The 27,513-nt window shown below is 50.4% G+C and overlaps 4 protein-coding genes across 4 annotated transcripts in view; 2 read left to right on the forward strand and 2 right to left on the reverse strand.

The window, feature by feature from the left end:
* PHB2 (prohibitin 2) overlaps positions 1-2,796 on the forward strand; it is a 114,997-nt gene extending 112,201 nt beyond the window's left edge. Inside the window, exon 9 of the mRNA XM_071558889.1 lies at positions 2,427-2,796. Within this exon, the coding sequence (XP_071414990.1) occupies positions 2,427-2,460 (34 nt within the window). The 3' untranslated portion in view covers positions 2,461-2,796. The remainder of the gene's footprint in view (positions 1-2,426) is intronic.
* Positions 270-2,796, forward strand: CDCA3 (cell division cycle associated 3). Its single transcript, XM_071558912.1, has 5 exons — positions 270-428; positions 506-635; positions 721-924; positions 1,892-2,013; positions 2,387-2,796. The coding sequence occupies exons 1-5, from the start codon at positions 315-317 to the stop codon at positions 2,525-2,527; spliced, it is 711 nt and encodes a 236-aa protein (XP_071415013.1). The 5' UTR covers positions 270-314; the 3' UTR covers positions 2,528-2,796.
* A 1,441-nt stretch (positions 2,797-4,237) lies between these two features.
* Positions 4,238-13,895, reverse strand: GNB3 (G protein subunit beta 3). Its single transcript, XM_071558875.1, has 10 exons — positions 13,735-13,895; positions 9,074-9,175; positions 8,491-8,529; positions 8,213-8,319; positions 8,040-8,103; positions 7,760-7,922; positions 7,592-7,658; positions 6,507-6,708; positions 5,224-5,440; positions 4,238-4,423 (listed from the first exon to the last, which is right to left on the reverse strand). Exons 2-10 carry the CDS (start codon positions 9,128-9,130, stop codon positions 4,317-4,319), a joined length of 1,023 nt encoding a protein of 340 aa, XP_071414976.1. The 5' UTR covers positions 9,131-9,175; positions 13,735-13,895; the 3' UTR covers positions 4,238-4,316.
* Positions 13,896-15,285: 1,390 nt separating this feature from the next.
* P3H3 (prolyl 3-hydroxylase 3) lies at positions 15,286-27,056 on the reverse strand. The gene is made up of 15 exons (XM_071558925.1): positions 26,593-27,056; positions 25,497-25,649; positions 24,629-24,815; positions 24,370-24,501; positions 23,359-23,492; positions 22,980-23,069; positions 22,581-22,633; positions 22,341-22,399; positions 21,068-21,192; positions 20,860-20,955; positions 19,730-19,880; positions 19,445-19,562; positions 17,018-17,093; positions 16,461-16,601; positions 15,286-16,178 (listed from the first exon to the last, which is right to left on the reverse strand). Exons 1-15 carry the CDS (start codon positions 27,004-27,006, stop codon positions 15,966-15,968), a joined length of 2,142 nt encoding a protein of 713 aa, XP_071415026.1. The 5' UTR covers positions 27,007-27,056; the 3' UTR covers positions 15,286-15,965.
* Positions 27,057-27,513: the final 457 nt, after the last annotated feature.

Below are 27,513 nucleotides of genomic sequence, written 5' to 3' on the forward strand. Positions count from 1 at the left end.
CTCGCTCCCTGCGCCCACCGGCCGGCTTGGCCAATCGCAGCCATCCTCCATCCGTCACAGGGGGCGGTGCCAGACTGATTGACCAATAGCGACGCAGAGCGGGGTGGGAGGCGGGACTTCTCCGAAGATTGACAGCCGGGCGAGGCCGGACGTGACGGGCGGAGCAGCGGGGCGGTGGGGGGGCGGGGACATGGGCGTGGCCTGTTGAGCCCCGCCCCCGCACAGCAGCCAATGGGCGACGGCCCCGCCCGGCGCGCGGGAGATTTGAACGGCGCGAGCGGCGCACCCTGCCCAGCAGAGCGGCCGCCGCCGCCATGGGGGTCTCGGGTAGCGTCCCCACCACCCCCATCGCGCCCTGCAACAAGCACCTGGCGCACGTCAGCGACCCCCGCTCCCCCACCGCCGGCATCCTCCGCACCCCCATCGAGGTAGGCGCCCTCCCGGCCGCCGCCGCCCCGCCCTGGTCGGCCGCGGCCCGCCGTCCCCACGGCTGCCCTCTCCGCAGGTGGTGAGCTCCCCGGCGGGCAGTCCGCAGCCCAGCCCCGCCGAGCCGCCGGCGAGCACCGCCCAGGAGCGGGACCCGCGCTCGCCCACGCCCGGGATCTCCCGTACGCCCATGAGAGCCGTGTCGAATGGTGAGTGAGGCCGCCGCGTGTGCGCGGGGTGGAGGCGGCCCGGCCCGGTCTGCCGGCTCACCCCGTGCCTTTGCTTCCTTGCCAGACAGCGTGGACTGCCTGGTGAAGCAGCTCAGCGAGGCCTTTGGGGCCGAGGCCGCGGAGTCGGCGCCGCCGGGAGCGGCAGGCCCTGCTGGGGAGCCGGCCTGTCGGAGCTTCTCGCCGGCAGCGGGGGAGGCAGAGGGGTCGCTTTCCGCCAGCACGGCCCCCACTCGGCCCGCCCGCCCCGCCGGGCACGGCCTCTCCTCGGGTGAGTGCTCGGTATGGCAGTTACAGGGCTCCGTCTGCCCCGCGGGAGCGGAGTGAGCAAATCGGGGCGCTCGGTACCCTCAGCAGCAGGTGCTTTCTCCAGGCTTTGCCCCCCGATGGAGGCCTTGTCCTTAACCCCCAGCTCGGCTGTGTCCTTCCACTGGGGCAGCCCGGCCTGGGGGCTCTGCAGCTGGGAGGCCCCTTGAGAACTGTGGTGTTATCCAACTGGATTCCTTGAAGAGTTGAGAATGAGGTTTTTTTTCCAACCGGGAGCCAATACGATGGGGTATATGTGAACTGTGCCTCTCTCTGTGATGGGTTTGAGATGGCTTTGTGATTGTGGAGACCTGCTCAGAGAAACCTTTTGGTTTCTCCTTGGGAAGAGCTAGGGAGCAAGGGTGGGAAGCATGTCTTGGTTATTCAGCTGAGTGTGATACAGATTGTGCTCCCAAAAGCTCTGTATTGAGCATCCTCTCCTAGGAGGACAGACTGACAGCTGGGACTGTTCTACCTGGAGTAGAGAAGGCTCAGAGGGTATCTTATTAATACTTCTAAATACCTGAAGGGAGAGCCAGGCTCTTTTCAGGGGTGCCCAGTGATGGCACCAGACTGGACAAAACAGAACAAAGAAGCTCCTGAACATCAGAAAACAGTTTTTCACTGTAAGGGTATCTGAGCACTGGAGCAGGTTGCTCAGAGAGGATGCAGAATCTTCATTCTTTGATACATTCAAAAACCACCTAGACATGGTCCTGGGCAACTGGGTCTAGGTGGCCCTGCTGAAGCAACTCCTCTCAAGTTCCCTTCCAATATCAGCATTTCTGTGACCCCCTTGCCTGAAAGTCCCTCAGGAAAGTCTTTGCAGTACAGGCAAGCAAGCTAGATCGTAAAGGTCAGGAGGCATTTAAAATATCCAGGACCTTCTAGCTTTGTTGTGATGCACTGACGTGTTTCCTTCTGTCAACTAGTGAGCAAGTCTGTAAGACACAAGCCCAACAACAAAATCATGGCAGCATCTGGAGGAACTGGCCGCTCTCCCCTCAGCATTCTAAGAGATGATAATTCTCCCAGTGCTCCTTCCCCTCGTCAGGTAAAGCTTAATGAGTCATACTGTGGGAGGGAGAATGGGCTGAAAAAAATAAAAAGCCAAATCCTTCAATTTCTGTGTGTTATGGGGCCCCAGTTTGGACTTGTGGTCTCCTAGGCCTGTAGAGCCTAGTGAGTTCATAAATATTTTTCTGTGGGTCAGTCCTGTCCCTAGGTGCCTACAAGTCTTGTTCAAAGTCTGTCTTGGGTCTTAAATTGATATTGCAAATTTCAGTGCATTCTTTCTCTTTAGGCTACATTGTCACAAGAGAGTCAAAGCTGAACGGCCTGAAAATAGGCTATATGTTCCACTGAGAATTACCTAACCTTCAATTAACTTGTGTTTTACACTTTGTTTGGGTTTTTTATTTCTCTAGGGCAAGAGGCAAGTGTTGGGAGAGAACCTTGGGGAGAAGAAGGAAGTGACAGTGGACCTGAGCAGGAGCCTTAAATCTGGGAACTGTGCTTGGAGTCACTTGAACAAAGAGAACCAACAGTGTCCTTTTGTGGAGAACTAGAGGCTTTCTTTTTCAGGATCTTGCTGTAACATGCCCCTGTATTTTGAGAGTTTTCTAGTGGGGAGAAATCCTGCAATAGACTGAAATTCCAGAGCAGTGGTCACTCTTCTTGCCTATCCCTTTGGGAAAAGATCACTCTCTTTCTCTCCCCCTCCTAGCTTGTCCTGTCTTATGTACAGCACAGACTTTGGCTCTTCTATTGTATGTCAACTGTATTGATTTTCTGTGTAGATTTTGTCTGTTGTAAATAAATTTGTTTTAAGACTCTGCCAACTCTGTGTCCTGATAGGAGAGGAGTCCCCTGCTTGCCCAGCATAATATTTTCTTTGGGGACAAGGGTTCAGGAACAAATAGTTCAGCTTCCTTTTAGCCTTGAAAACTCTGCTGCATCTCCTGCCTGTAACATGCTGAAGGGCCTGGCCTTGAACACACACTCTAGCATTGGGCAGCTTTGTGCAGGAGACTGAGTGTTGGTGTTGCTTCTGAAGTTGAACTGTGCCTATACTGGCCTAAAACTAATGTATACAAAGGACTGTAGACTATTGCAAGGATCTGGTGTAAGGGCGAGATCCAAAACAACATGAGATAGTACTGTGTGCTAATAGTGATCTTCTGTTAAGTCCTGAAACCTCTCTGACCTTCTGCTAGTAGAGCCTTGGGATGCCAGTGCGCCAATGGAATAGGGGCTGAATAAAATGGCTGTGTCTTTTAACTGATCTTAAATCTCCAGGGTTTTTATGGATGCACTTTCAGCGCTCTATCCTAACTCCAGACTCAACTAAAACATAGGTGAGGAACACCCTCCCCTGAGAACTGTGAGCCACAGTGAGATGTCTGGTTGGGGTCAGGCAACAGTCACAGAAGAGGAGTTGTTTGCAGTAGCTCATTGCAATGCTGGAAAGAACACAGCCTGCAGTGCTTATGTGAGCTTTCTTTATTTGCCTGGACTATGAAGATCTAAACAGACTTGAAAACAGGGGCCAATGGCTACTGGTTGGACAATGTCACCATACAATGCAGAAGTGATGCAAAAAAGGAAGGAACAGCAAGAAGCAGACAATAAATAATAAATATAATATTCCCTGATATTCTGGCAGGTCTGAGGACTACCTTTCTGCCATTTATGCATAGTTAAGACTTTATCTAAGAAAAGAATAAATATATTCTCTGGTATTCTGGCAGGTCTGAAGACTACCTTTCCCTCATTTATGCATAGATAAGACTTGAGCTAAGTCTTCCCCGATGGAAATGAGTCAAAATTACATTAGCTTTTTGTTTGAGGTGGTGTGATAGAACTCTCAAACCCAGTGCATCTCTGGGGCTGTCTGCAGGTATATAGGACAGCTGCACAGAGAAGCTAGGTAGAGTTAAATCAGGGAGAGGGCTTGGTTGGGGTCAGGTGTTGGATGAGGGGTCTTCTGAAGAAGGAGGATGGGTGTCAGTGTGGGTGGAGGTGTTAAAGGAAGATGCAGGATGTCTGAATTGTACTGTAAAGTCCTGAGACAAAGAACAGTGTTTTGCAACTCCAAGCCTGCACAAGGCTGGAAACTGCTGGGGCTATTTAGGGGTGGAGAGAGGAGCCAGCATGTATGCTCCTGTTCCCCAGCTCCCCCTGCTTTTCCTCCCTGACCTCTCCTTTCCCTTTTAGTTTGGGAGACTCCTACAAGTGACCTGTGTCTAGAGACAAGCAAGAGTGGTAGGTAGGCATTTCTGTTGTGCTCATCTGATGATGCTCTTTGCATGGGCTTGGGCTGTGCTTCTGCTGCTCTTCCCCTCTCTGCTGCCGTCCTTAGTTCCAAATCTTGAGGAAGCTGTCCCAGGAGCCAGTGGCAACAGCCATGCCATCTGCTGTCACCCCGAGGCAGCTCACTCTGTTGTCATGACCTGAAAGGATCCCTGTGGAGGGAAAGGAGAAGTCAGGGAAGGAAGTGGGACCTGCAAGATGTGATTGACCATGCAGAGGATGTGCATTGTGTGTACCTACACCCCTGTGTATCACCCTGTGCCTGCACAATGTGTTACAGTTGGTATGTGTCTAATAAGAGCAAACATGCAGAAGAACTTTTGTGCATGGCCTCAACCACCCATGGGACTGGCCAAAGAGCAGTGTTCCTGGGAAGGGATGGCCAGCTGAATCCTCATACAACTTCCTTCACCCTGGAGTGATGTAAGACTAAGATCGGAAGTTGTCCTTGACAAGGCTGAGAAATAGCAAAGGCGTTGGTGGGTTGTTTTGTAAATTTTCAGGGGGTAGAAGCCACATCTGAAAGAAAAATGGTGTGTATTCTGTGTATAAACATCACAGCACATCCAAAGATGTTGGATGGAAGCCCTGGTCCACTCTTGGCTTGGTGTCTGGCCAGCAAGTGGCACTGTGAGTACCTGGAACTGGCAAATGCCAGAGGCTAGGAGAAAACAGGAAATTCTGCTGGTGGCTGTGAGCAGTTTTAGCTAATAGGAACCTTCTTTTCCCCCTTGAGACAATGTTCCTTAAAAGTTCGACTTCCTTAACATTAGAAACAACAGTTCTGCACAAATGAGAGCTGTAGTAGATAACGGTGTGCTCCTTAAGTGCAAGGACCCTTGTTGGTTTTCAGTCACTATAGGATATGTTCCTTTTAAAAAGAATAACTGCCTTTTCCTTGGGACAGAAAACCTTGCAGGGAATTAAACAGGAACCTCCAGGTGTCACTCACCCACACGCTCTGCTTTCAGGGAGTCCCAGATGTTGCAGTTGAAGTCATCATACCCAGCAAGCAAGAGACGCCCGCTGCGGGAGAAGGCGACTGATGTGATCCCACAGATGATGCTCTCATGAGAGTACACTATGAGCTCCTGGTCCGCCCGGAGGTCAAAGAGACGGCAGGTGGCATCATCTGAGCCAGTGCAGATGGCTTCACCGTTAGGGAAAAACTGGGGAGGGCACACACCAGATTTTAATGAGGTTTTCCTGAGATCCTAACAGATTTCCTCAACTTCTTCACCTCTCTGCTAACCTCCAGGAAGCCACAGGGGTAAGAAAACTCAGTGACACAAGGCACTGGATCATAAAAGTTGAGCCTGCTGAAGGAGGGGATTGATGGTTCTCCTAAGACCAAATAAACCCCTTCCACTTCAAGAAAACCAATGACCTAGGGGCTAGAGCTATAGACATCTCTCCTTGAGGAAGGATTATTTTAGCTCCAGCTGGGGTCTAGCATGATTCAGAGCTGCACAAGCTTTCCTTTGATCTTCATACCCCAACTTTCTCATACATGCTCCCTTTCTCTGGCCTTGCTCTGAGAAGCAAAGGGTTCTTAAGGAGGAGGTACGGCAGAAAACTATGGCTGGGAAGGTAGTGATAGGTCAAATAAGCTGTAACTGAAGTCAGTGGAGGGTGAGTCAAGCAGCAGACATTGCAGAAAGCTGGCAGACTCATTGGGTTAGCCACAAGGATTAGTCTGGTGTGTTTCTTGCCCTTGCTGTCTCTGGGGCTCTGTCTTGAATCCTTGCCTCTGATTTCTCCCAGATATCTGTGCTACCTCCCATGAAAATTTAATCTTCAGAAGATCTCCTTGTGATCCCAAGCTGCTGCCTCTTCTGTCTGGAGCTGACTAAGCCCCTCAGCTGAGTTAGGTATTCCTGCTGCCTCATGTGGGTTTTGCACCAGGGCTGCTGGAGCATGCCTGAATCACAGTTCCCTACAGCTGCTATGAGCAAAGCTGCACCAGCATCTCTGTTAGGCTGCTGAGCTCCACAGACCGTGGTGTGCTGGCTGTACAAGATTTTAGGTGCTTTGGTGCCTGGGAAGAGCCAGCCTCCAAACTTCAGTGAACTTGAGCCCTCCGTGCTTCAGGCTGGATCATGCAGCCAGGTTCTGAGACCCTTGTTACCCACATGACTGTTAGCGCTTTTTTCAACCTTGTCCCAAGACTGTTTCAGAGCTGTTCCAGCCCCCATTTCCCATGCTTCCCCACCGCTGGGCAGACAGCATACATACAGAGATGGCATTGATGTCGGACTCGTGTCCTGAGAAGGTCTGACGGCAAGAGGCCTCCCGCACATCCCACAGTTTGGCAGTAGCATCACAAGCCCCAGAGATGAAGAGTTTGAAGTCTGGGGAAACGGCCAAGCTCATACAGTCCCCGGTGTGACCTATGAACGTGGTCTTCTGCTGCCCTGTCTCAATGTCCCAGAGCATGCTGCAGGTGGGGAGAGGAGAGAACTTCTCAGTGCCAACCCAGGCAGAACAGATCTACAGCTGGGCTGAAGAGCTGTCCCACTTGCAAACAAAAGGAGAAGGGAAATCATGAGTACAGCATGGAAAAATGGGTGATAGCATCCCTGGAGTCAGCTGTACATACAACAAGAGATATCTTCACAGCTGTTGCTGGTGATACCTTTGCCAAAGCAGACTTAGACTAAGGCTAGGTGGATGTGAGGTTTGACCATATTCCCATAACTGCAACAGTTGAAGGGAATACTGAGCAGAGGTAAGAGTGACACATACAGCAAAAACCAACAGCTGAAAAAGGTCTGCTGTGGCTATGCTTGTAGGATGCACAGCACATATTCCCTGGGGTCCCACACTACAGCCAGGCAAACAAGCCCTGCGTGAGCCTGATCTTGGAAGGAAATGCCACATCCTGACTTGTCCTCTGTCAAGAGGTTCTTTCAAAGCAGGTGTTGGGATATTCTGCACTGCTCAGAATCACGGAAGCACAGCGAGAACTGAGAACCAGGAACCAAAGGATCCAGGTGGTAGTTCTGCAGGTGTCCCTTACACAATGGGCAAGACTTGGGAAGAGAAGCACATAGATGGGCTCCACATAAATTAAAAATGTTTTCTGTCCTGGGATAGGTGACACTGTGCTTTGTGAGAGCTGGCAACCTGGTCCTTATTGCTTCCCCAAAAGACCTACATCTTGACCTGGCATCACCTGAGGTGCTCCATATGGCCTCCCCATGTAGGAGCAATTCTTCCTTAGTGGACTGCTGCAGAGCCAAAGGACTGCACTTGCTGATGTGTGCTGTGCCTCTAAGAGCCAGAGGTCATGTCACTAGGATGCAAAAGATAGCACTCACCATGTGGTATCTCCAGAGCTAGTCACAATAGTGTTGTCATCAAGAAATCGGCAGCAGGAGAGGTATCCTGAGAAGCAGGAACAAGCAAATATGAGAAAAGGTGCAGGGCTAGAAGGGTGAAGTTTGGAAGCAGGGGGTGCCCAGGTTGCAGGCAGGTGGTGCACACACCTGTATGGGCTGAGAGCTCCCTGCTCACTTTGACATTGCCCTCACGAGACTTGAGGCTGTAGATGGAGCACACATTGTCAAGGCCTCCACAGGCCACAAAATTCCCTGAGGGGGCATAGGCACAGGTCATGACCCAGGAAGAACGCAAAGGGATGGCATGAACCTGGGAGGACAAGAAATCATGACAGGACTCTTGGCAGCAGAGAGAGCAGGGCAAGGGCAACAGCTCTGAAGGGACCCACTCCCACATCCCCACTTGCTGCAGCCACCTGACTCCTACCTTGTTAGTTGTGTATGTGTCCCACACAATCAGTTTCCCATCTTGTGAGGCACTGACCATAAGTCTGTGAGAAAGAAATGAGATCATGTTAGTAGCTCTTCCCATCAGAGCCTTCCTGCCCATCACACCCAAGTGCTGCCCTGCACCCAGCAGAGCAGTGGCATCGCTCTCACTTGGAGTCTGTGGACCAGTGCAAGGCGTAGATCTTTGCCAGGTGCCCCCGTAGGGTCCTTCGGGTCCTCATCTGGATACGGCCAACAACCTCCACTCCAGACACAATCTGAGGAAAAAGTGGCAGGAGAGAAACAATCAGTCTTGGACCAATAGAAGCTTTACTGTTCTCCACATCTCTGCCTCCTGACTCTGCTTCCCAGCTGGAGGGAGACACCCTCAGACTGGTGCTAGCTGACTCCCACGTGCAATCACCTGCCCAGCCAGTGCTGTCCCTCACCTGAGCCAGTGTTGTGTCTGCACAGGCTTTCCGGGCATCCTGGAGGAGAGACAAGAGCAGATGAGACAGGTTAAAAATATGTGATGAAAGCAATTGTAAGTGAAATTCAGGGGTGTAGCCTGGAAGCTTCTAGAAGTAGGAACTGTGGCTTTGCTGTGTTTGGATTGTGGCCAGGCCAGGGGGATCCTGGGCTATGATTAGGGCACCTCAACATCAGTCAAATGTCAGGAAGGTGAGCCAAAAGCTGGTCAGCTTCCAATTCCCTGTTCTCCCTTTCTGTGGATCCTCCCACCTGGCAGAACACTAGCTGCTTCAAAGACAGAGGAGATCCTGAGGACTCGCTACCCTCTTTGCACCTCTGTCCCCTCTTCTTTCCCTCCCCGTCCCACTCTTTCTCCCACCAGGCTATGAAGGTCTCCATTAGCACTTAAAGCACATTAACTGTGGACAACTGTAAAGGGCTCCAAGTATGTAGATGGAGAAAGCTCAATTCCAACTCATAGCTGAGAAGAAAAGTTTGTTCACATGGTGAGGGGGGGGATAGACACTCCCTCAGCAGTTTCGTGACTGTTGCCAGCATTACCGCAATCTGTTTCTTCAGCTGCTCAGCCTCCTGCTTCATCTGTTCCATTTCCCCCATCTTTCTGACCTAGGGGTGGCTCCTCCCCGTGGAGCAGCCTTGACTCTGGAGAGACAAAGCAAAGGAGAGAGGTATGAGTTAGAAAGGGCACTAACATGACTGATCAGTTAGGCAAATACAGATATCTTTCATAAAGCTTTAGTGACTATTCCTTGGCTGAATGCTTGGTAAGGTTGTCCTGTATCTAGTCAAAGCTCTTAGCATTTGGGAAGATCATGCTGGGCGTGATCAAAAGTCCATTTGGTCTCATGTTCTGCTTACACATCCACACTGGGAACCTGAAGAACTCCAGAGCCTCTTGTTGAGGTTCTGGCTACACTTCTCTCCTCATTTTTAACCTCTCCATTCCAAGCTCTATCAAGCCCTCAGTCCTCTTCATCAGCTTCCCTGTTCATGGCCAAGCTGTTCATCCCACCTCCAGGAGGAGGAAACTTGATGGGGGGAGCCCAGTGGCTATTTCTTGTTTGTTCTAGGAAAGCATCACCAGGCCAACACTTTGACCACCAAGGACATCTAAGGCTGTTGAGATGCTCTGTCAGGGTTCCCTTCTAGTTTCTCATCCTAAAAAGAAGAAAAAGTGGAAGCCTAGGGAAGGATCTAAGAATAACATACGCTGATAGGCGTATTTCTCTTACTTGCCCAGCCCCAGCTTTTCACTGATGTCCAAAGCAGAAGCAGCATTACTCTATGCAAGTCCTTGAGCTTTTCTTCTATGCATTTGCCCACACAATTTTTGTGCCCATGTCCTCAGTGCCCCATCATGATGATTTCCACAGCTTGGTAGCAGACTGTGCGAAGAAGTTCCTGCTTCCATTACTTCCCAATGGCACTAGTTCCACTAGGAGGTATATATATTTTGAGTTCAAAGAATTAGCAAATATATGGTCTCTATTCACCTCTGCATCATTTTGTATTTTATACATCTTTGTCATATCTGTCTTCATTCACCTCTTTTCCAAACTGCAGGGTGAATTTAGTCATTCCTCCCATCTAAGTTGTTACATCCTATTACCTCTGTTGTTCTCTGAGCTCTTTTCAGTTGCTTACAGAGTATAGATGATACGTTTTTGCAGGGAGAGCAGTGAACCAGAACTATAATCCATATTCAAGATGCAGGTGCACTGTATCATTATACAGCATCTCTGTTCTGTTCTCACTTTCTTGTTATGTGCATTTAAAACATCAGGAGTGATTCTAATATCTCCCACTCCTGCAGACAGACTTGGTCTCCTGGACAGCTGTGTCCATATGTGCTTCAGGTGTTGTTCATCATTAGAATCAGTGCTTTTTCCCCAGGCCAAGAAATGTTTCAACAGCATCTACAGAATTTCTCCCAGTCCCTGTGGGACACACTACCTCCATCCCTCTTTGGCCTGTTCCCCGAAGGCCTCATTTCTTCCAGCCTGTGAGGCTTTGGGTCCATCCATGCCAGGCTGCTCTCTTGCCGTGGGCAAGCCCATTCAGATAGATCCCAAGTCCCACCTTTTCTTGCTGCTTCATAGAACTCTGAGTTTCCCTCACAAAATCTTTCCCCTGAATGTCTCCATGGCTTTCCTTTGATCCTCCAGGCAAGTCAGTTTCTGCTTGGTCAATGATTCCTGAGGCACGGTGTTGAGTGTAGGAAAGACAAGGAGATACAGGTTTCCTCTGCCTCCTGGAAGGCAAGAGCTTATCCCAGTGGGAGTCTATTTCAGGCTATACTTTTGCAGAGAGAGATTTGTGCATGCTGCCTGCAAGGCTGGACAGCGTCACAGCACTGCTGACTCTTCCTTTGCTCCCTGCCCATGCACTGGATGCAGCTGCTGGCCTGGTCTCCTGGCCCCAGCACACACTGAGGGAGCATGAGAGGAACTTGGGACTGCACTGTCAGGAGTATGTTCCACAGCAGTGGCCTGGGGCTGCCAGCCTCAACTACACTGAAGGATAGGAGCAGACCAGCACCTGAGCTGGGCCCTTTACACTGTTTTTTCTTCTCTCAGAGCAGTAATGAGGGAGGTGCTCCCAGCAAGGATGTACAGCTGCACCTTGCTGAGTGATGCTGGCTGTGAAAGCCCATCTGCGTGCACTTCTCCTTTTGGAAGGGGCTGGACACCCCACTCTCCTCTCAGCTAACTGACAAACTGGGGAGATGCTGAGGAAGACCTTGTAGCTTTCAGCTGGAGGCTGCATATCCTCCTTACCCTGCGGTATTTGCCCCTGGGTTCCAGTGTAGAGAGGCTGCTGTGTCCAGCTGTGGCCACTGCCTATGGGCACACCAAGTGGCACACCTGAACTTCCAGCCGCCCTGTAGAGACCTGTTGTGGCCCACACCTTGTCCTTTCTCAGCGTTCCTTAGGACTAATCCTACTTTTCCTCCATGAACCTTAAGAGTTGGATTTCCTTTTCTTCTGGGCCACCTCTTCCCTCTCTCTCCTTCCAGCCTCCTCTGCTTGGATTCCAAGCTCTTCAGGCTGCTTTACACACCTTGGGCTATCATTGCCCATCCACCTGCCCTAATCTGTCTTTGTAGACTTCTGGTTTTGCCCACCCAGACCTGCATGACAGGAACCATGTTCTCCTTTCCCTCCAATTTCTGCCCCAGGGGAAGCTGGCTGCACATGTCCTCGTTACCCATCGGATCCCAGTCTTCCTTGGATTGTTCCTACTTTTCTACCACTCTCTTCCCTTGCCCAGGTGTTGCTCAACTCTGGCACTAGCACAGGAGTGCCAGGTCACAGCCTGCTCTGTAAAGCTGCACAACCAGATGAGGGGCTTTCAGAACCAGCAGGCAGATCAAACGGCAGGGGCAGGATGTCGAGGACGGATAAAAAGGGCTAAATATAGAGAAGGTGCAGCTCAGGACTCTGTCCGAACCTTTAAATCCCTTTGAGGGAACACTCTAAATGAAGCTGGGAATTGTTCTCAGCCTCAGAAGGACAAGGAGCCACAGATGAGTGATAATAATAGCTCCATCTTTCCCTGTCCCCTCCATCCATCACATCCCAGTGCAATTTGTGGAGAGTGAGTTACCCAGTCCCCAGTGTAGTGCAGCTGCCTCCCAGAAGGCCTATGGCAGGTGTGCAAAAGAGCTCATCATGGTCATGTAAATTTAGGACAGGAAATAGGGGGAACCAAATGGGGGAATAACAGAGGAACAGGGAACAGAGTTTGGAGTTTCACCAAGGCACGTTCCTGCCTTGACCAGAAGGACCTAGGAATGCATATTTCTTGTGAGTCCAAGGATCAGCTCACGGTTGCTCATGGTAGCTGCCCACGATGGTTTTATTGGGAAAGGCTTCTAAATGGTGTACACTCAGTGCTTTCTGGAAGTAAGGGTTCTTTCAAGTGGATGGTAAGCAGGAGAGGAAACCACATCCTTAGGTACCTTTCAAAACAGCAATTCACCCCCATCAGCACAGCTATTGATAGGTGGACCTTGGCATCAGCACTAGTCCAGAGCTGTGCCTCCTACAAGCATGATCAGGGAGCACAGCACAGCCAAAAAAAGCCTGGGCTTAGTCAGTTCATGCTAGCCCTCTTCTGAGCTCTGCCTTTGCTGTGCTCATCCAGTTCACAGTTCTTGCCTTCTGAAACCACATTTAATTTCTTCTGCTCTCCAACATGACAGTTCTTTCCAATTCTGCCTTTTCTGACAAATTTGCTGGAGGCACCTGATGTAGCACTCCTGTCTGTGGACATCCAAACCCATCCTGAGCCCTTGAGTGTCTGCTCGTAGCAGACGAAATGCCTCTACTCTGGTGTGAGGCAGAGGGGAATCTGAAATCATGTCTTCTGGCTTTTGCTGCCACACCCTGACTTTTCACGGCAGTGGCTATATCCCTTGCACCATGCCATGGAAGAGGCCCAGCTTGCACCTCAGGTACTGTCCCACCAAGTCACCTGCATCACTCCTTTGTTTGTGGGACCAGCATGCAAGTGATGGGTGGGAAAAAAGGGGTGAGCCCCCTTATCTATCCTCTGGTAGCTTCCCCCACACTGGGGGTCTCTCTGTGGAATGTTGGGAGAGGGCTGTGAATGGAAAAGGGAAAGGTGCAGGAAAGAGGACTCATTATTAATAGGCAGCATCCCTGGGTCTCTGTGTAATCCCTGAGTAGCTTCGCAGGCTCGCCCTGGTGACCCTGGGCTCCTTGCAGAGCCGGATACAGAGATGATCCCTCTCTCCTGTGATGGAGATCAAAGGTCAGGGTAAAATTACCCTGATCTGCTCCTTGCTTTTTGAGGGTTCCTTCTTCATCCAGAAAAGCAGCCAGCTGCAAAGAGGTGTGCACAGGGGCACAATGGGATTGCAGAACTGTGTATGGGTATAGAGTGCCAAGTGCCTCAACAGAGGTAGTTACATTCCTGCTCCACTCCGGAAACTGGTGAGATTTACCTGCCAAGGGGAGAACAAACAACCCTATCCCTGTGCACAGCCCCTCATCACTCTAAAAACATCTCAGTGCTAACTCGAAGTCCTTCCTCACCATGATCTCACCCGCCCTCATCCCATGATGGGATTGGCCTTGTACAAAAGCTCCCCACAGAACCACACCAAGAAATTCAGGGTTCCAAGTGCCCGATTCACCAAGGTGACCTCAGTCATCACAAAAAGGCAGCATACTTACCGGGATCTGCAGAGTCAGGTGAGTTGCAGCCCCTTCTGGATGGGACCCTCACAGCCTGTCTCCCTTCTGAGAACAGCTCCTTGGTGGCCAGAAGCCCTTCGTCCCTTTGTGGTCTCCAGTCAGTTCTGTTCGTCCACCCAGTGAGTCCCTTGCTCCCTCTCTGTTCCTCAGCCTCTCCCAGGACTGATCTCCCCATGGGGAGCTGGAAGGCTATGGACGGGAGGGGTTGGGGGAGGGCTGATTCCAGGAGCAGCGTCAGGCAAATTAAATCAGACACCAGAGACTTGGGGAAATCGGATTGGGACGTAATGCAAAGCAGGTGGATGGGGAGGGGCGAAAAGAGAGAGTAGCACACTGCTCCTGAAGAGAAAGAAACCATCACAGGCGGATTTGACTCCCTCTGTTTATATCAGCAACAAACTAATAAAGGGAAGATTAGCTAGAACAGGCTGGGATTATCAACCACCAGGGATGGGCTTGCTGCACCTCACTGTTCACAGGAATTCCCGTTCCCTGGGGACAGCTTGCTACTCATGTCCTGGGCAGGGCAGAAAGAGGGATGATGCCACCCACAGAGGCCCTGTCCAGGGAAAACCAATGGCAGGGCTGTCACACTCTCTCTGGGAAGCAAACAGGGCTCTGGATGGGGAAAACAGAACTGGGCACAGAGGCCAGGGGTGGCAAAAGATTTGGTGGCATGCCTTTTGGCAGCCACTTTAGTGGGATGCTGCAAGGGGATTATCTTGGCCTCAATCTCTTTTAATCTCTCCTGCAGCTTTGGCCCAAGCCCGAGATAAATACCTTTTAACGGATCTCATCTGACGTCAGGAGGCCATCAGTCTAATCACCCAGGCCACCTCTGGGCAAAGCAGAGATGTGGACACTGGCCCCTCACCTCCCAAAATGGCCTCGCCAAGCAGGAACCATCCAGCACCTCCACATAAATCACCACGATGGACATGTGAGTGTCAGGATGTGATGGACTCTTTCCCGGGGAGAGGGAATTGGAAACGCACATGTCAAACTGTGTTTTTGCTGTGACCCTGGGGTGGATGGGAAGCAAAAAGGGTTGCCAACACAGGTTTCCCAAGCTTTCATGTTAAGGATGTATCAGGATTCAAATTGAGCAAAGACTTCACTTTCCAGGGAGCTGGAAACCTGTGCCGACTGTGACAAAGGGATCACCCACCCATCTCCTACACCACTGGCCCTGGCTCTACAGCTTTCTTCCACTTGAACTGCAGTTGGGGTCTCCATGCACAACTCATCAAGGCCTGAGCATGTCATGACCACAGATTGATCTCTGGCTCTAATGCTTCCCAGGAAAAAGGTCACTGCTCTTTTTGATACTCCATATCCACTCCATTCAATTCCTATTTGGCTACAAAATAATCCCATCTCGGGACACTAATCCCCCAGGCAGTGACAGCAGATTGTCTACCAGGGTGGAAAATGATAAACAAAATCTCTCTTCTGCTTTCAGGGACAATTTAGTGCATGGAGAGGAAAAAAACAAACAAAAAAGAGAGGCTTTGCTGCAGGGAAATGTGAACGTATAGTGGTTTTTCTTAAAGGCACTCCTCACCCTTTCCATGCTAGTCATGGCAGACCTGACTTTTACTCATCTGGACAAAGACTTTTTCACTTAGGGCTTAATCCCCTTCCATTATTTGTTAATTAAATTTTCATCAGCAACAAGTGTACATGTCTCCCTCGTGGTGTACAGATTCAAGCTCCCACCAATATTTGTGTCCAGCATTTTGCCTTTATTCCATATGTTCACAGTCCCTCACCTTCCTGCCTCAGACCAATGGCAAGGTTCTGGAGTTTGCAGGTGCCTAGGAAAGTCAAAGGCTTTAGTTTTGAATTCCTGAATGTGAGACAGCCTTTTCTGAAAGACTCCAGGCTCCTCCTCCCCCTTTCACATTTAGCCCTGGATAACCAAGAAGTTGGGACTGAGAGGAGTGGGGTGAAAAGACGTTATCTTCTTACTTCTGAGTGACAAAAACACGGTGAGACAGTGAGAAAAGTTCCCGGTGCCACTGACTTCCACACTCTGCCCTTCTCCCATTTTTCAGGTGCTGGGACATCACACAGAAGGAAGCTGCATCCTTCCCCATCACTACAGCTCTATCATGCTAATACACTGCTCCAGACCTCCACAGTCCCGGTCCTACCGTGACTGGTTAGGCCATGGTGTGTGCCAGTCCTGCCTCCGGGGCCCTGTGTCCTCAGAATTCATCTCTGGCCCGCAGCACCTTGGGGTGCTCCTTCCTGTCTGAGCCAGGCTTCTGTCTCTGATTCACAGGCTTGGATCCACTGTTGGGAACAGGAGGCTTTGCGGATGACCTGCTGCTGTGATCAGTCCCTTGATGTTTTGATCCATCAGACCAGTCCTCCTCCACAGCCCTCTGCTTCATCAGCTCCTCTGCCTGAACCCGTTCCTGCAACCATGGAGAGAGAGATTATGTGAACTCCTCCCTGCTCAGGGGGGCTGACAAGGCACATCTTGTCTTTGTCACATCCATTCAACCACCCCAGAGCCCATTCTCTCTTGCAGGACCCATCACAGGCTGGCCCTTCCATCAGACACCTTATCAGAGGGCAACCAACCCCCAGCTGCAGTGCTAGGCTTTGTCCCACAGGAAAGCCCAGGAGATATTCCTGAGCAGGATTTGACCTCACTTGGAGATACTTGCATTTGTTTCTTCAGCATGGTCCTTTACCTGCTCTGCATGCTCCCGAGAGTGTGTGTACCAGAGAGCAATGGCACAGCGCCTTCCACGGCTCACTGCCCACACGCCATGGGGGTTCTCCTTGCCAGAGCTGAAAGCTACCAGCTTCCCACACTTAGGATGCACCTCAGCCTGCCAGGAGAGAGAGGAGACCATGAAGCCAGCAGTCTCCTGCTCTGAAGACACAGTCTTTCTACAGAGGTGACACTGCCTCTGAGAATGTGGAAGAGCAGAGAGCTGACAGGCATCTATAGCCAGTCTATCAACACGGTAGATCTTGGAGAGGAACAGAATCAAAAGGACAACAAAGGTCACAGACATCCACAGACTGGAAGAGCCTGGAAAATCTCAGCTAGAAAAGAGTTAACCTCTCCTCTGTCTGAAATTTGCCTCAATTTGCCTTTAGCTGCTCCTATTTGAATCTGCCAAAGCACCAGCACTGGACTGTTTTTGGAGTGGTGGGATTCAATAACCAAATAGTTTCCTCCTGTCCAGACTAAGTGTCACCCTCAGTCCTCTCTCCTTCTTTTGGCCAGTTCCAGACTTACTGTGACAGTTACAGTGTCCATTTCAGTGAAGAAAAGGCCCCCACCTTGGAAGTCATCATTGAGGTAGAGAATGCCACTGTGGACAAAAAGCAAAGAGTACATTGAAGCTTATTCCTCCCAAGTGCTTCCCATGCTCCTTGTCACAAGAGGCTGTGGATACCACAGGTTCAAAAAGTGAATAGACCAGTTACCAGGAGAATCCATTTGAGGGTGTTAAATACACCAGTGTGTAGCTCAGGGGAGTCCCTGAGCTGCAAGCCACAGGAGGCTGGGAGAGTGTGCCAGGGAATTAGCTCTACACGCTGGTCCTGTTTTGTTTTGGTTTGTTCTTAATCCTCTGCAGCATGCAGAGGCATCTGTGGCACTGTTGTGACAATGTTCAGGGCTGGACGGACCCTGGTTCTGACCTGGCATAATGTTGTTTGTATTTTAAGTTTGGGAATAATTCAATGCCTGGAAGAAGAGACTGATCAGCAAAGAAAGCCATGCCTTAAAAATCAAGGAATTTCAAGGTAACATAAGAATGATCAAGAAGAAGCTTGGTGCATAGAGAACAGAGAATCAAACCAAGAAATTTCTTTACTAAAGTTATACAAAAAGAAGTAGAGAGATCACTGTGCAGCATAGGTGAGACTGCAGTCAACTAGGTGAAAGAATGGATGACAAACTATGTGAGTTTTTCTTGGTATTCAATTAAGCTTATAGAAAACTTCAGAGGAACAACACAGGCTCTTAATTAATGGGACTGGGGGAAAGAAATAGAAATCATTGTGTCTGCTGAAGCAATGTTAAGGATATAAGGGCAGTGAGCGGATTACCAATCCTGAAACACAGGAAGTTATAGCTCTTCTGCCATAGGGTTTTAATAAGGCTGTGAAGCCAGGGTGGTAACATGAGTGGAGAACAGCAAGGAGAGCTCTTACATGTACCAAGGGACAGGAAGGTAGGGATAATGGTTGAAGCCTAAACAGGTCTGTTATCCTGACCTCAATAGTCTGCAGGGCTTTAGACTCCATTTCTGAGGAGAAGGGTAATTGGAGGACAAGAAGTAAATGGAAAATGGTCTTGAAATGTAACATGGGGGTACTAAAAGCAGACTGGACTAGCCACACAATGTCTGATAAAACAGTTGATTTTCCAGGGAAAGACTACATGCTTAATCTCAGGCGCTTGGACTCCAGTAAAATACTCAGAATGGTGCCACTGGAGAAATTCTGCATGGGAATTGCTGGGACTTGTGGGTCCTGGGTCTAACCCTGTACAATAGCATCATTAACAACCATAGCATTAATACACAGAAGAGGTCCAGGAAGTTTGGAACACAGGGACTTCATTCAAAGAGATACTCTAATAGCTCAGCCCTTGTGAGCTCACAAGACCTTGGACAGTCACAACTCAACTGTGAAAGGACAGAGATATTCCTGAAAATAGCTCAGTGGCACAGATTCCAGGAAGGTATTTTACCATACATTCAGGTGGAAGTCCGAGAACTCAGGGAGGAGTGAAGTGACAGGATGTTTTCTCACAGGAGGGACAGGGATCTAACCAGTCACACAACAAAGCCTGGGAACTTTACAATCTTATTATACCAATTATCTTATTATACCTATATCAGAAGGGAAACAACTCAATGATACTGAATTTCCTCTAAGTCCCACATCCTCACCACAAGGTTGCTTAGATTTCTGCTCTGGATACAGATACTACTCAAAGAAAAGACAAGATTTTACTGGATGTTCAGGGATGGAATGCTGAGTAGCAGGAATCAGCTGTAGTGAACTGACCTCATCTGGCTGCAGTGTGCAACAACTGCCATCATCATTAAAATGTATTTCAGATTCTTTCACAGAAGAGTAACAAAACCTGCCACAGGCTGGAAAAAGCATAAACTCTCACACAGAATGGAAAAACCCAACAGAAAGTACTGGAAGTGAATCTTGAGAGAGGGGAATAGAGAACAGTCACCAAGTGACCAAGGTGACTGCTCCAACAAAGTCCAAGGAGGTTGATTATCCCTCTCCTGTAATGTACAGGCTGTAAAAGATGGACCTTGACGAGAAGAAATAGACTTTATCAAAAGGGCTGGCAGTGGACTGTAGTACTTGTGGCACTTGTGGTAGCCCCACAACGCAATTTGATATCATGGTTCTAGTCCATGTAGCCTCCCAGCCTCATTCTCAATACACTCTCTGGTACAGGTGGCTGTGAGAAGTAAGGAGGGGAAAAAGGGCAGGTTCTCTTCCCAGCCTAGAGAAGGTGCTTCACACCTCATTCTGAAGCCACTGATGCAGCCCTCTTCCTGATGCTACAGTCCTGGATAGCTTTGAGCCAACAATCCATCACCTGATTTCTATAAGCTAAGCTCATCCTCTGATGGGGCCAGGGAGATGTTCTGATCTCTACATGATCTAATGCAGGTCCTCTTACCTGTAGTCCCTGTACACATAGGCAGGCGGTTCTTTCCAGCACTCTTGCCCCTCAGGATCCAAGAGACAATTATCAGCATGGACAGGATGACTAAGATCCATGCGACCTTCCTGTTGCCCTGAAAATTATAAAAATTAATATGGGAGCTTTCAGTTTCAAGAAAGAATAAGTCAGAGAGAAATGGGCACAGTGAGAGTAAAGTGATGAGAGTCTCCTGAGGGCACATGACTGGAACTGAGGAGACTCTTCAGGAGACAGGGACTAACAGGATGAAAGATTCTTTACCATCTACTGCTGTGCGACACACAAGGTGTGTGAATGAAAAATGGAGTTTCTTTCCAGGAGTAAAATAGGACTCTATGATTTTCCGAGATTTCTCACTAGCCTGCAGAAGCAATTTGGCATCTCTCCAGTCCACGTCCCCGTTTTGGGCCAGCTACAAGTGAAAAACAAGTCTGTTATAATGCTTACAAAGACACTGTAAGAATGATACACGTACACAGTACAGAAGAAGAGGCACATGTAAAGTTCTATGGCCACTCAGTTAAGAAAATAACATGTTTTCTCATTTAAATATAAATCAGGAGTACAACTGTACAGCACAGCAATTCTTTCCTTTGGCACACGAAGCCACAACTGGAATGCGGCATCATTTTGGGTCTCCCACTATGCAAGGGATACAAGCAGACTGGAATGAATCTTCAGTGAAGTGCCTTTAGATAAGAGAAGTGTTGGAGCACATGACTTGGAGAAAGAGGCTGAAAAGATCTGGGTTTCTTCAGTCTAGAGAAGGCTAAAGGAAGATCTAACTACAGTCTCCTGTCACCTAAAAGGGAGTACAGACAAGATGGAGACAGTATCTTCTCAGAGAGACAAACTGGAAAGACAAGAGTCAACAGAGAAAAGTCGCAGTAAGGAAAATTTTGGCTAGATATAAAGAAAAGTTTCATCCTCACAAGAGTGGTACAGCACCAAAAAAGGTGCTGAGAGAGGCTGGGGAATATCCACCCTTGATGTTCCAGACTTGCCTACGCCAAGTCTTGAAGGATCTCACCTAGCTTTGGAATTAAGACATGCTGCAAGCAGGGGATCAGATTAGAGATCTCCAGAGGCTCTTTCTACCTTAATATAGTCTTCAATTCTAAGCTAAGCATGTCCGTAAGTTTACCACACAGGGACATGCAGCAGTCCCCAAACCCTGCCTCATACAGGAGAAAGCACTTATCAAGTCCTCCATGGACAACATGCCTAAAAACGTGAACATGGAGGAAAGCAGGTCAGAGGAGACTGCATATTGTTGTGAGGAAGACAATACACCCACGACATCATCCAGAGTGCAATTCAGAGGAAAATGCTCAGGTGGCAAACACTCCTTTGGGACAATGAGGAAGGTGGCAGACACAGAGATACTTTACCTGCACAGCCTTCAAAACAGTTAACCCTTCAAATCTCTCATGTGGGGTGTGAGGTGACCGTCTGGCCCGGTAGCCATCTCCTGCTTCTCCTGCTGCCTGTAATAGAAGGATACATGCACTAGGCTGCCATCTCTCCTCTATGGAAATCCTACCACCCTGCCTGCTAAGGAAGACACATAGAGGAGCTCTTACAGGACCATGGCCTCACCTTTGTCAGTCGGAGGAGGTCCTTACACTCAGACTCCGTCAGCACTCTGTCAAACACAACCCTCTGGGTTCCATTCATCTGGTGGGAATCCATTGTGATGGTAATATCCTCAAAAGGCAAAGGACCTGTTGAGAAGCAAGTACAGACATGAGCAAGCCTGGGACAAGAAGCCCTCAGCCTGCATAAGGAAGTGCAGAAACTCTAAACAATCTCTGAGAAGACAGGACAGTTCCCCAGAAGTGCCCGTTCCTTGCAGAGCCGGGCCACTTGCACCCCTTGCATGCTTCAGGGGAATCAGAGCATCAGCTGGGGAAGCTGGGCTACAGCTTGTGCTCAGGAGCCAGCAGAAACCTGGGTCTTGCTGAGAGAGCAGCAGGGAGCTGGGGAAAGTTGAGTGCACTGTGGATCGCAGCAGCAGAACAGACCCAGCCTACTGGAGTGAGGGTCTGGAGAAAACAAGGTAAACACCTCCATCAATCCTCCTTTCTATCACATATCTTACCCCAGAATTCTCTCCAGTGAATCTTTCTACTTTCTACAGCCTCAAAGAGAAGCAACGGGTATTAGTTGGTGATTTGGTCTTTTGATATTTGGCTTTTTTTTCCACCCTCTCTGGCCTCTGGATGGTCAGGAATACCAAGGCACTCTGGCCCTCAGGCAGATCTGCTCTCACATGTGCCACAGCAGAGAACCACTTGGGGTCATTCTAAGCAAAGACTCCAGGACACAGGCCTGCAAGTGGCTGTGTGTCCACAGGTAAGAACAGGGGACCAGCAAGAACACAAGACTTCACTGCAGTCTACATCATCCCACCACAAACCATTTAGACTTCTGTTTATCAGGGAAAGACTTGCCCAAGCCAAATCGTCTGTTTCCAGTTTCCATTTCCCAGCCCCTCCCTTCTTGTCCCCTTCAGAAAAATGTGTGAAGTTGCGCTGGTGGAGTTGAACCAGGTTTGGTGTAGACATTCCTGCCACACTGAACAGGGATCTGCACGTCCACAGGCTTGCCACGTATTCAGGCTGCTCTCAGCGTCTCCAGCCACAGTGCTCTTTGAGTTCCCATCCCAGAGAGGTACGCAGTGAGATTTTGCAAGATTACACATGCATCAAAGAGGGAGAAAAGAAACAGTGAGAAGACTTGCTGAGCCATTCAAGTCAGTCTGCAACTATGCTAGCATTCAAATGTCTGAGGATGGAAGAAAAGACAGCACTTAGCCTGACTAAGCTTGGCTGACTGCAATCCAAGGCATTCTTCAAGCTTTTTTACTCACCCCTCTTCTCCCTCTCTTCCACATCCAGAGTTTCCCGCTTTTGCTTCTCCTGATCCTCTCTCAAGAACAAGGGGAAAAACAGAGACCAGGGCTGTCAGTACATAGAGCTATGCCTAACCCTCCTCTGTGGTAGCATTTCACAACTTTTCTGCTCCTGTTTTGCCCATTTCTCTAGGTATTACCGTTCCTTGCAACATCCTCTACTTATATTTCAGTCCTAGTCAACTTGTCCAGTCTTACCTGTATTTCTCCTTTAGGTTTTCAGGGATAAGCTCATCTGGAGTCCAAAGATCCTGTACGAACAAATAGAGGCAGGTCAGTACAAAACAAACAACTCCCACGGTGCATCATGTCAAACAGCCAGTCCCGTGACCTGCTTCTCCACTGAATATCAGACCAACAGTTTTGGACCACTTCTCAGGACAGACTCATTGAGCCAATGCATATGGTTACCGAAACAATTTCATCTTAACTTCAGTCCTGGAGCAGTGAAAAGGCCTCAAAGATGCACCTAATAAGGACTTCAGGGTCCTTCTCGTCAGCATCTGATCCTTTCTAGATTATGTCCTACTAAAGTGAATTCTGGCAACTGTCTTGGTGAAATCAGGGCAGGAAGATTAAGATGATACTGTTACTTACAGGGTCATTAAAAGTTTCTCCTAGATGCTCCACTGCATAATAAATCAACTTCTTCTCCATCAAAGATCTCTGCACATACTGATGAATATTCTAAGAAAAGAAAGAGACTGTCAAACAACTACCCCATAAAAGACAACCCCATCCCTGTCTAGGGCAGAAACCTGCCCAAACACACTGATGTGCACTATTAAAGCCTGGTTTTCTCCTGAAGGGACACTGATTGTGACAGACTACAAGTAAACTCAGGCTTCAGTTTCTTCAGTCCAGGTCTTGGCACACATCTACAGTGAAACATGTTTCCTTTTTTGTCTCCTGGACTGCAATCCTGCAGTATGGGACAGGAGAGGGCCAAAAAGTACAGAGGTGGAGTTGAAACTACCTGTCTGGCTCTGACAGCTGTGTCCTCTCCCAGTTCTGTGCGATACTGTTTCATTTTCTCCAACATGGGCTCATCCGTGGGATAGAAGAGCAAGTAGGAAGCAGCACATTCAGCAGCTACTGTCTGGTTCCCAACTTGGGCAGGGACAGAAGAGAACAAACACCTATGTCTCCAAAAGACTTGACTTGAGCAGCAAATGTGTATAGGTCAGCAGTACCCAATGTCCCAGTCAGGATCCAGTAGCTGGCCTTACACCAAGTACACATCAATCCCTGACTAGCTGGACCTCTACCCAAGGATGGGCTGAGATCACAGGGTATGAGCCTCGTAAAGAATGGACTACCTTTAATAGTTACTGTGAGCTTGTTCAGAAGAGACAGAATAAGAAGAGGTATATATTTGAAAGAGAGATGTTCTCACCTCCCTCATGCAACAGATATGATGAGGGCTCTGGAGGCTTCTTTGAGATACAAGTTTTACCACTGGTCTGACAGAGCAGGTAAGAGACAGCTGGGTCAGTGTGGGAAGGAGCAAGGTATGCAAAACAAGGGCTGAGGGACTTGTGAAAGTGACCCAGTGACAGGATGGCCAGTATCATGAGAGGCCATCAGCGCAGCAAGGGCAGGCATGGCTGTCTCAGGAGGAACACCCCTGCTGAGATGAGACGCACATGTAGGCCCCAGATAGGAAGTGGGGACCTGGTCTGGAGCCATGTACTGAAATAGAAGGCATAAAACATGGCAAATAGTTGAATAAGGACTTGAAAAGGAGCATGCTGAAGGCAAGAAGTGGGAACAGTCCCACATTACAGACACTGTGCAAGGAGACTGAAGCAGACTACAAGGGACTTCTCCCAAGAAAAGTGAAGGGAGGTCAAGGGCAGGGCAGATAGGAGCAGATCTCAGGTCAGTGCACCACTCTTCCCCATGACATGCTGCCCTCCAGGACCAGAGGCAAAAGGGAAGTGTAAGACTGACACAGCATAACCTGCTGGGTTGTGGCTCTGCTTACCTTGACTGTAGGCAAACTGCAGTAAATCAAGATGAGAAGGTATGAAATCTTCCGTGGCAGAAATCCGCCCTGGCTTTGTGGCAATTTCAAGGATGCACTGCTGCCTGCACTTCAAAACCTGAATATAATGGGCTGCAAGAGAGAGGAACAAGAAAGGCAGTAGCCCATGCTTCTTCTAGATAGGAGCACTGGGAGATGGAACATGTCCAGTGTAGGGAGCACAGCGTTCCTACCCAACACTCTGTGCCTCTAACACTACCTGCAATGGCTTCATACAGTCCAGGTTGCATCTCCTCTTCCTCATCCTCATCCTCCCAAGGCCCTTCACACAGGGCCCGACACTCCTCCAGTGCTAACAGGGCCTCTGTGAGTGACTCCTCCAGCCTAGCCACAGCCTGCAGGTACTCATCTGCATCGTAGTGCTGCACACCAGCCTCATATGCTTCCTGTGAAGGACAGATCCAGGTCCTTTCATCAGTGTGAGTTACACCAAAGGATGCCCTGAGACATCTGAGTTGCTCACAGGGTGATGCTGACATATAGGGGTCTGCCTGGTCATACACAGCCCACCACACAGTGACAGCAAATCTTATGGACTTAAGCCAAGTAACTGTGACCAAAAAGTCCCTGTGCCACACTTGCAGTGAAGAGAAGGCTCCAGGGAGATCTTCTTGCATTCTTTCAGATACAAAGGGGTCTGAGCAAGACTTTCGACCAAGGCCTGTAGTGACACCACAAGGGCCTATGGTTTTCAACTGAAAGTGGGTTTTGATTGGAGATAAAATACTTGTTGGATTAGAGACAAAATACTTATTCTGAGGACTGTAGTGAGACAATGGAGCAGGTTGCCCAAAGAAGCTGTGGATGTCCCATCCCTAGAAGTGTTCACGGGCAGTTTGGATAGAACTTTGAGGAACATGGTCTAGTGGAAGGTGACCCTGTCCATGGCAGGGAACTTGGACTAGGAGATCTTTAAAGGTCCCTTCCAGGCTAAATCTCTCTATAATTCTACGTATGGGGACCCTGTCTGAAGCCATGCCCTTTGTGTGGGAACAGATCAGAGCCCCAGTTCGGTCCCTAGGATGGAATAAGAACTGCTAATGCCTGGCTCTGTGCTGAGCCCTCACCCAGTGTGGCGTGGCCTCCAGGTCCCGGAAGCTGTCTGACTTCACCCCTGACATACGCCGGTACTTCTCAATGTCCTCCCGCATTTGGAGGTGCTGGGGATTAGCGACGAAGAAGGTGTGAGCAGCAGACACAGCCTGATCGAGCTTCTTCAGCTGTGGAGAAAAGGCAGCAGCGCCTGTCATGCTCCTGTGGGGCCCTGCTGTTCACACCCACCTCCTCACCCCAGCTGCTCCCTGTGTTCACAGAATGGGTCAGGCTGGAAAGGACCAGAGCAGGTCATCTGGTCCAACCTCACTGCCTAAGCAGGGTTGTCCTACAGCACATGGAACAGGATGGCATCCAGATGGTTCTGGAATGTCTCCAGCGAAGGAGACTCCACAACCTTTCCAGGCAACCTGTTCCAATGTGTGGTCACTCGCACAGTAAAGAAGTTCTTCCTCATGTTTAAGTGGAACTTCTGAGCATCAGTAGTTCTGCTTATCGCCTCATGACACCACCGGGAAGAGCCTCGACCCATCCTCTTGGCACCTCCCTTTAGATATTTGTATGGCCAAAGCTCACGAACGCAGATTTGGGCAGGGCTCTCCCCACGTGGGTGTGCCCTTCCAGCCTGTTGTGCAGGGGATGTTTTAGGTGAGGCACAGCGTGCACAGAACTGGCTCCACCGTTTCAGTCCTGAGGTCCATTTGCCACGGCCGAGCGAGGTCCATTTGCCACGGCCGAGCGAGCTTGGACAGTGACAGGGAAGTCCTCGGGACTGTCACAGCACCCGGTACTAACCGGGGCTAACCCAGCTGAGCATCCGAGATGTGACGGGATGGGATGGCAGGGAGGCATTGAACTGCCAGGGACGGTCCCCACTGAGACTCGAACTCAGGTCCTTGGGATTCGGAGTCCGGAGTGCTCTCCTTTACACCACGGGACCGCCCTTTTAGATATTTATACGCATTGCTAAGTTCCCCTCTCAGTCGTCCCTTCTCGAGGCTGAGGGCAAAGGCCTCACCCTTGGCCGGCCCCTGCCCTGGCCGCCAGCAGCCCCCGGGGCAGCGCCTCCCATGCCCCTGTGCCGAGCCCCCCGCTCCGGCCGGTGCCCACCTTGAAGAAGGCCACCTGCAGGTAGTTGTAGGGCTCCCTGCGCTCGAAGTCGCGGCGCACGGCGCGGCTGGCGCGGTGCGCGGAGGGCGCGGGCGGCAGGCGCGGCCCGAGGCAGCGCTGCAGGCACCCGGCTCGCTGCAGCACCGGCCCGAGCAGCGCGGCCTCCCAGCGCCCCGGCCCGCCGCTGCCGAAGGGCTCGTCCCGGGCGCAGGAGGAGCGGCAGGCGCGGCGGGCCGCCCGCAGCCCCGCGTAGCTGTGCAGGGCGCGCTGCAGCAGCTCGGCCGCCCGCGCCCAGTCCCGCGCCAGGTACGCGCGCACCCCGTCCGCGTACAGCAGGTCGTACGGCACCAGCCGGCCCGGCGACGTGGCGGCCGCGGCAGCAGCGAGGAGGCTGAGGCACAGCAGCGAGGCCATTGCTGCAGCGGGAGAAGAGCGGGTCTGGGGCGGGCGGGCGTCCCGCAGGCCCCGGGCTCGGCCCACCCGGGGGCGGCGCCGGGCCGGGGCCGCGGTGGGCGGGCGACCTCGACACCCGTCCTGCCGCTCCGGGGTGCCCCGTGCTGGTCCTTCTTTGTCTGATGAGGCCTTTGGTCCAGGCAGCCACCCCAGCGTGAACTCTCCCCTTGGTGTGGTCACCCAAACCCCTGCAAGAGGCGACTCCTAAGAGGTTAAGGTTAATCAGTCTATCAGGAGTCACACTTGGACATTTCGTAGACCAAATGCCATCACATGGAGAACTGCTTTGGAGGTGATGGACTACTTATCTCCCACAGCTCCTCTGACACTGCCAAACCTTTGCCCACGGCTGGAACTGCAGCCAGCACCGGGCAGGAGAAGGTCCATCTCCCACAGAGTCAAACCTTTGCCCACTGCTGGAACTACCGTCAGCACTGGACAGGAGAAGGTCCATCTCCCCGAGTCAAA

Source organism: Pithys albifrons, chromosome 1 (assembly GCF_047495875.1).
Source record: "Pithys albifrons albifrons isolate INPA30051 chromosome 1, PitAlb_v1, whole genome shotgun sequence".
NCBI classification, from domain to species: domain Eukaryota; kingdom Metazoa; phylum Chordata; class Aves; order Passeriformes; family Thamnophilidae; genus Pithys; species Pithys albifrons.

What these genes read in the sequence shown, in the direction of transcription:
- GNB3 (XM_071558875.1), bottom strand. Translation starts at nt 9,130, where the DNA reads ATGGGGGAAATGGAACAGATGAAGCAGGAGGCTGAGCAGCTGAAGAAA. An exon ending in AGCTGAAGAAACAGATTGCG is followed by an intron (nt 8,530 to 9,073) that starts GTAATGCTGGCA and finishes TCTCTCCTCCAG; the next exon opens with GATGCCCGGAAAGCCTGTGC. An exon ending in CACTGGTCCACAGACTCCAA is followed by an intron (nt 8,104 to 8,212) that starts GTGAGAGCGATG and finishes TCTTTCTCACAG; the next exon opens with ACTTATGGTCAGTGCCTCAC.
- P3H3 (XM_071558925.1), bottom strand. Translation starts at nt 27,006, where the DNA reads ATGGCCTCGCTGCTGTGCCTCAGCCTCCTCGCTGCTGCCGCGGCCGCC. An exon ending in GGAAGAGAGGGAGAAGAGGG is followed by an intron (nt 21,193 to 22,340) that starts GTGAGTAAAAAA and finishes GCTTCTCAACAG; the next exon opens with GTCCTTTGCCTTTTGAGGAT. An exon ending in TATGTGTACAGGGACTACAG is followed by an intron (nt 17,094 to 19,444) that starts GTAAGAGGACCT and finishes TTTTGTCCACAG; the next exon opens with TGGCATTCTCTACCTCAATG.
- CDCA3 (XM_071558912.1), top strand. Translation starts at nt 315, where the DNA reads ATGGGGGTCTCGGGTAGCGTCCCCACCACCCCCATCGCGCCCTGCAAC. An exon ending in TCCTCCGCACCCCCATCGAG is followed by an intron (nt 429 to 505) that starts GTAGGCGCCCTC and finishes CCCTCTCCGCAG; the next exon opens with GTGGTGAGCTCCCCGGCGGG. An exon ending in GTGCTCCTTCCCCTCGTCAG is followed by an intron (nt 2,014 to 2,386) that starts GTAAAGCTTAAT and finishes TTATTTCTCTAG; the next exon opens with GGCAAGAGGCAAGTGTTGGG.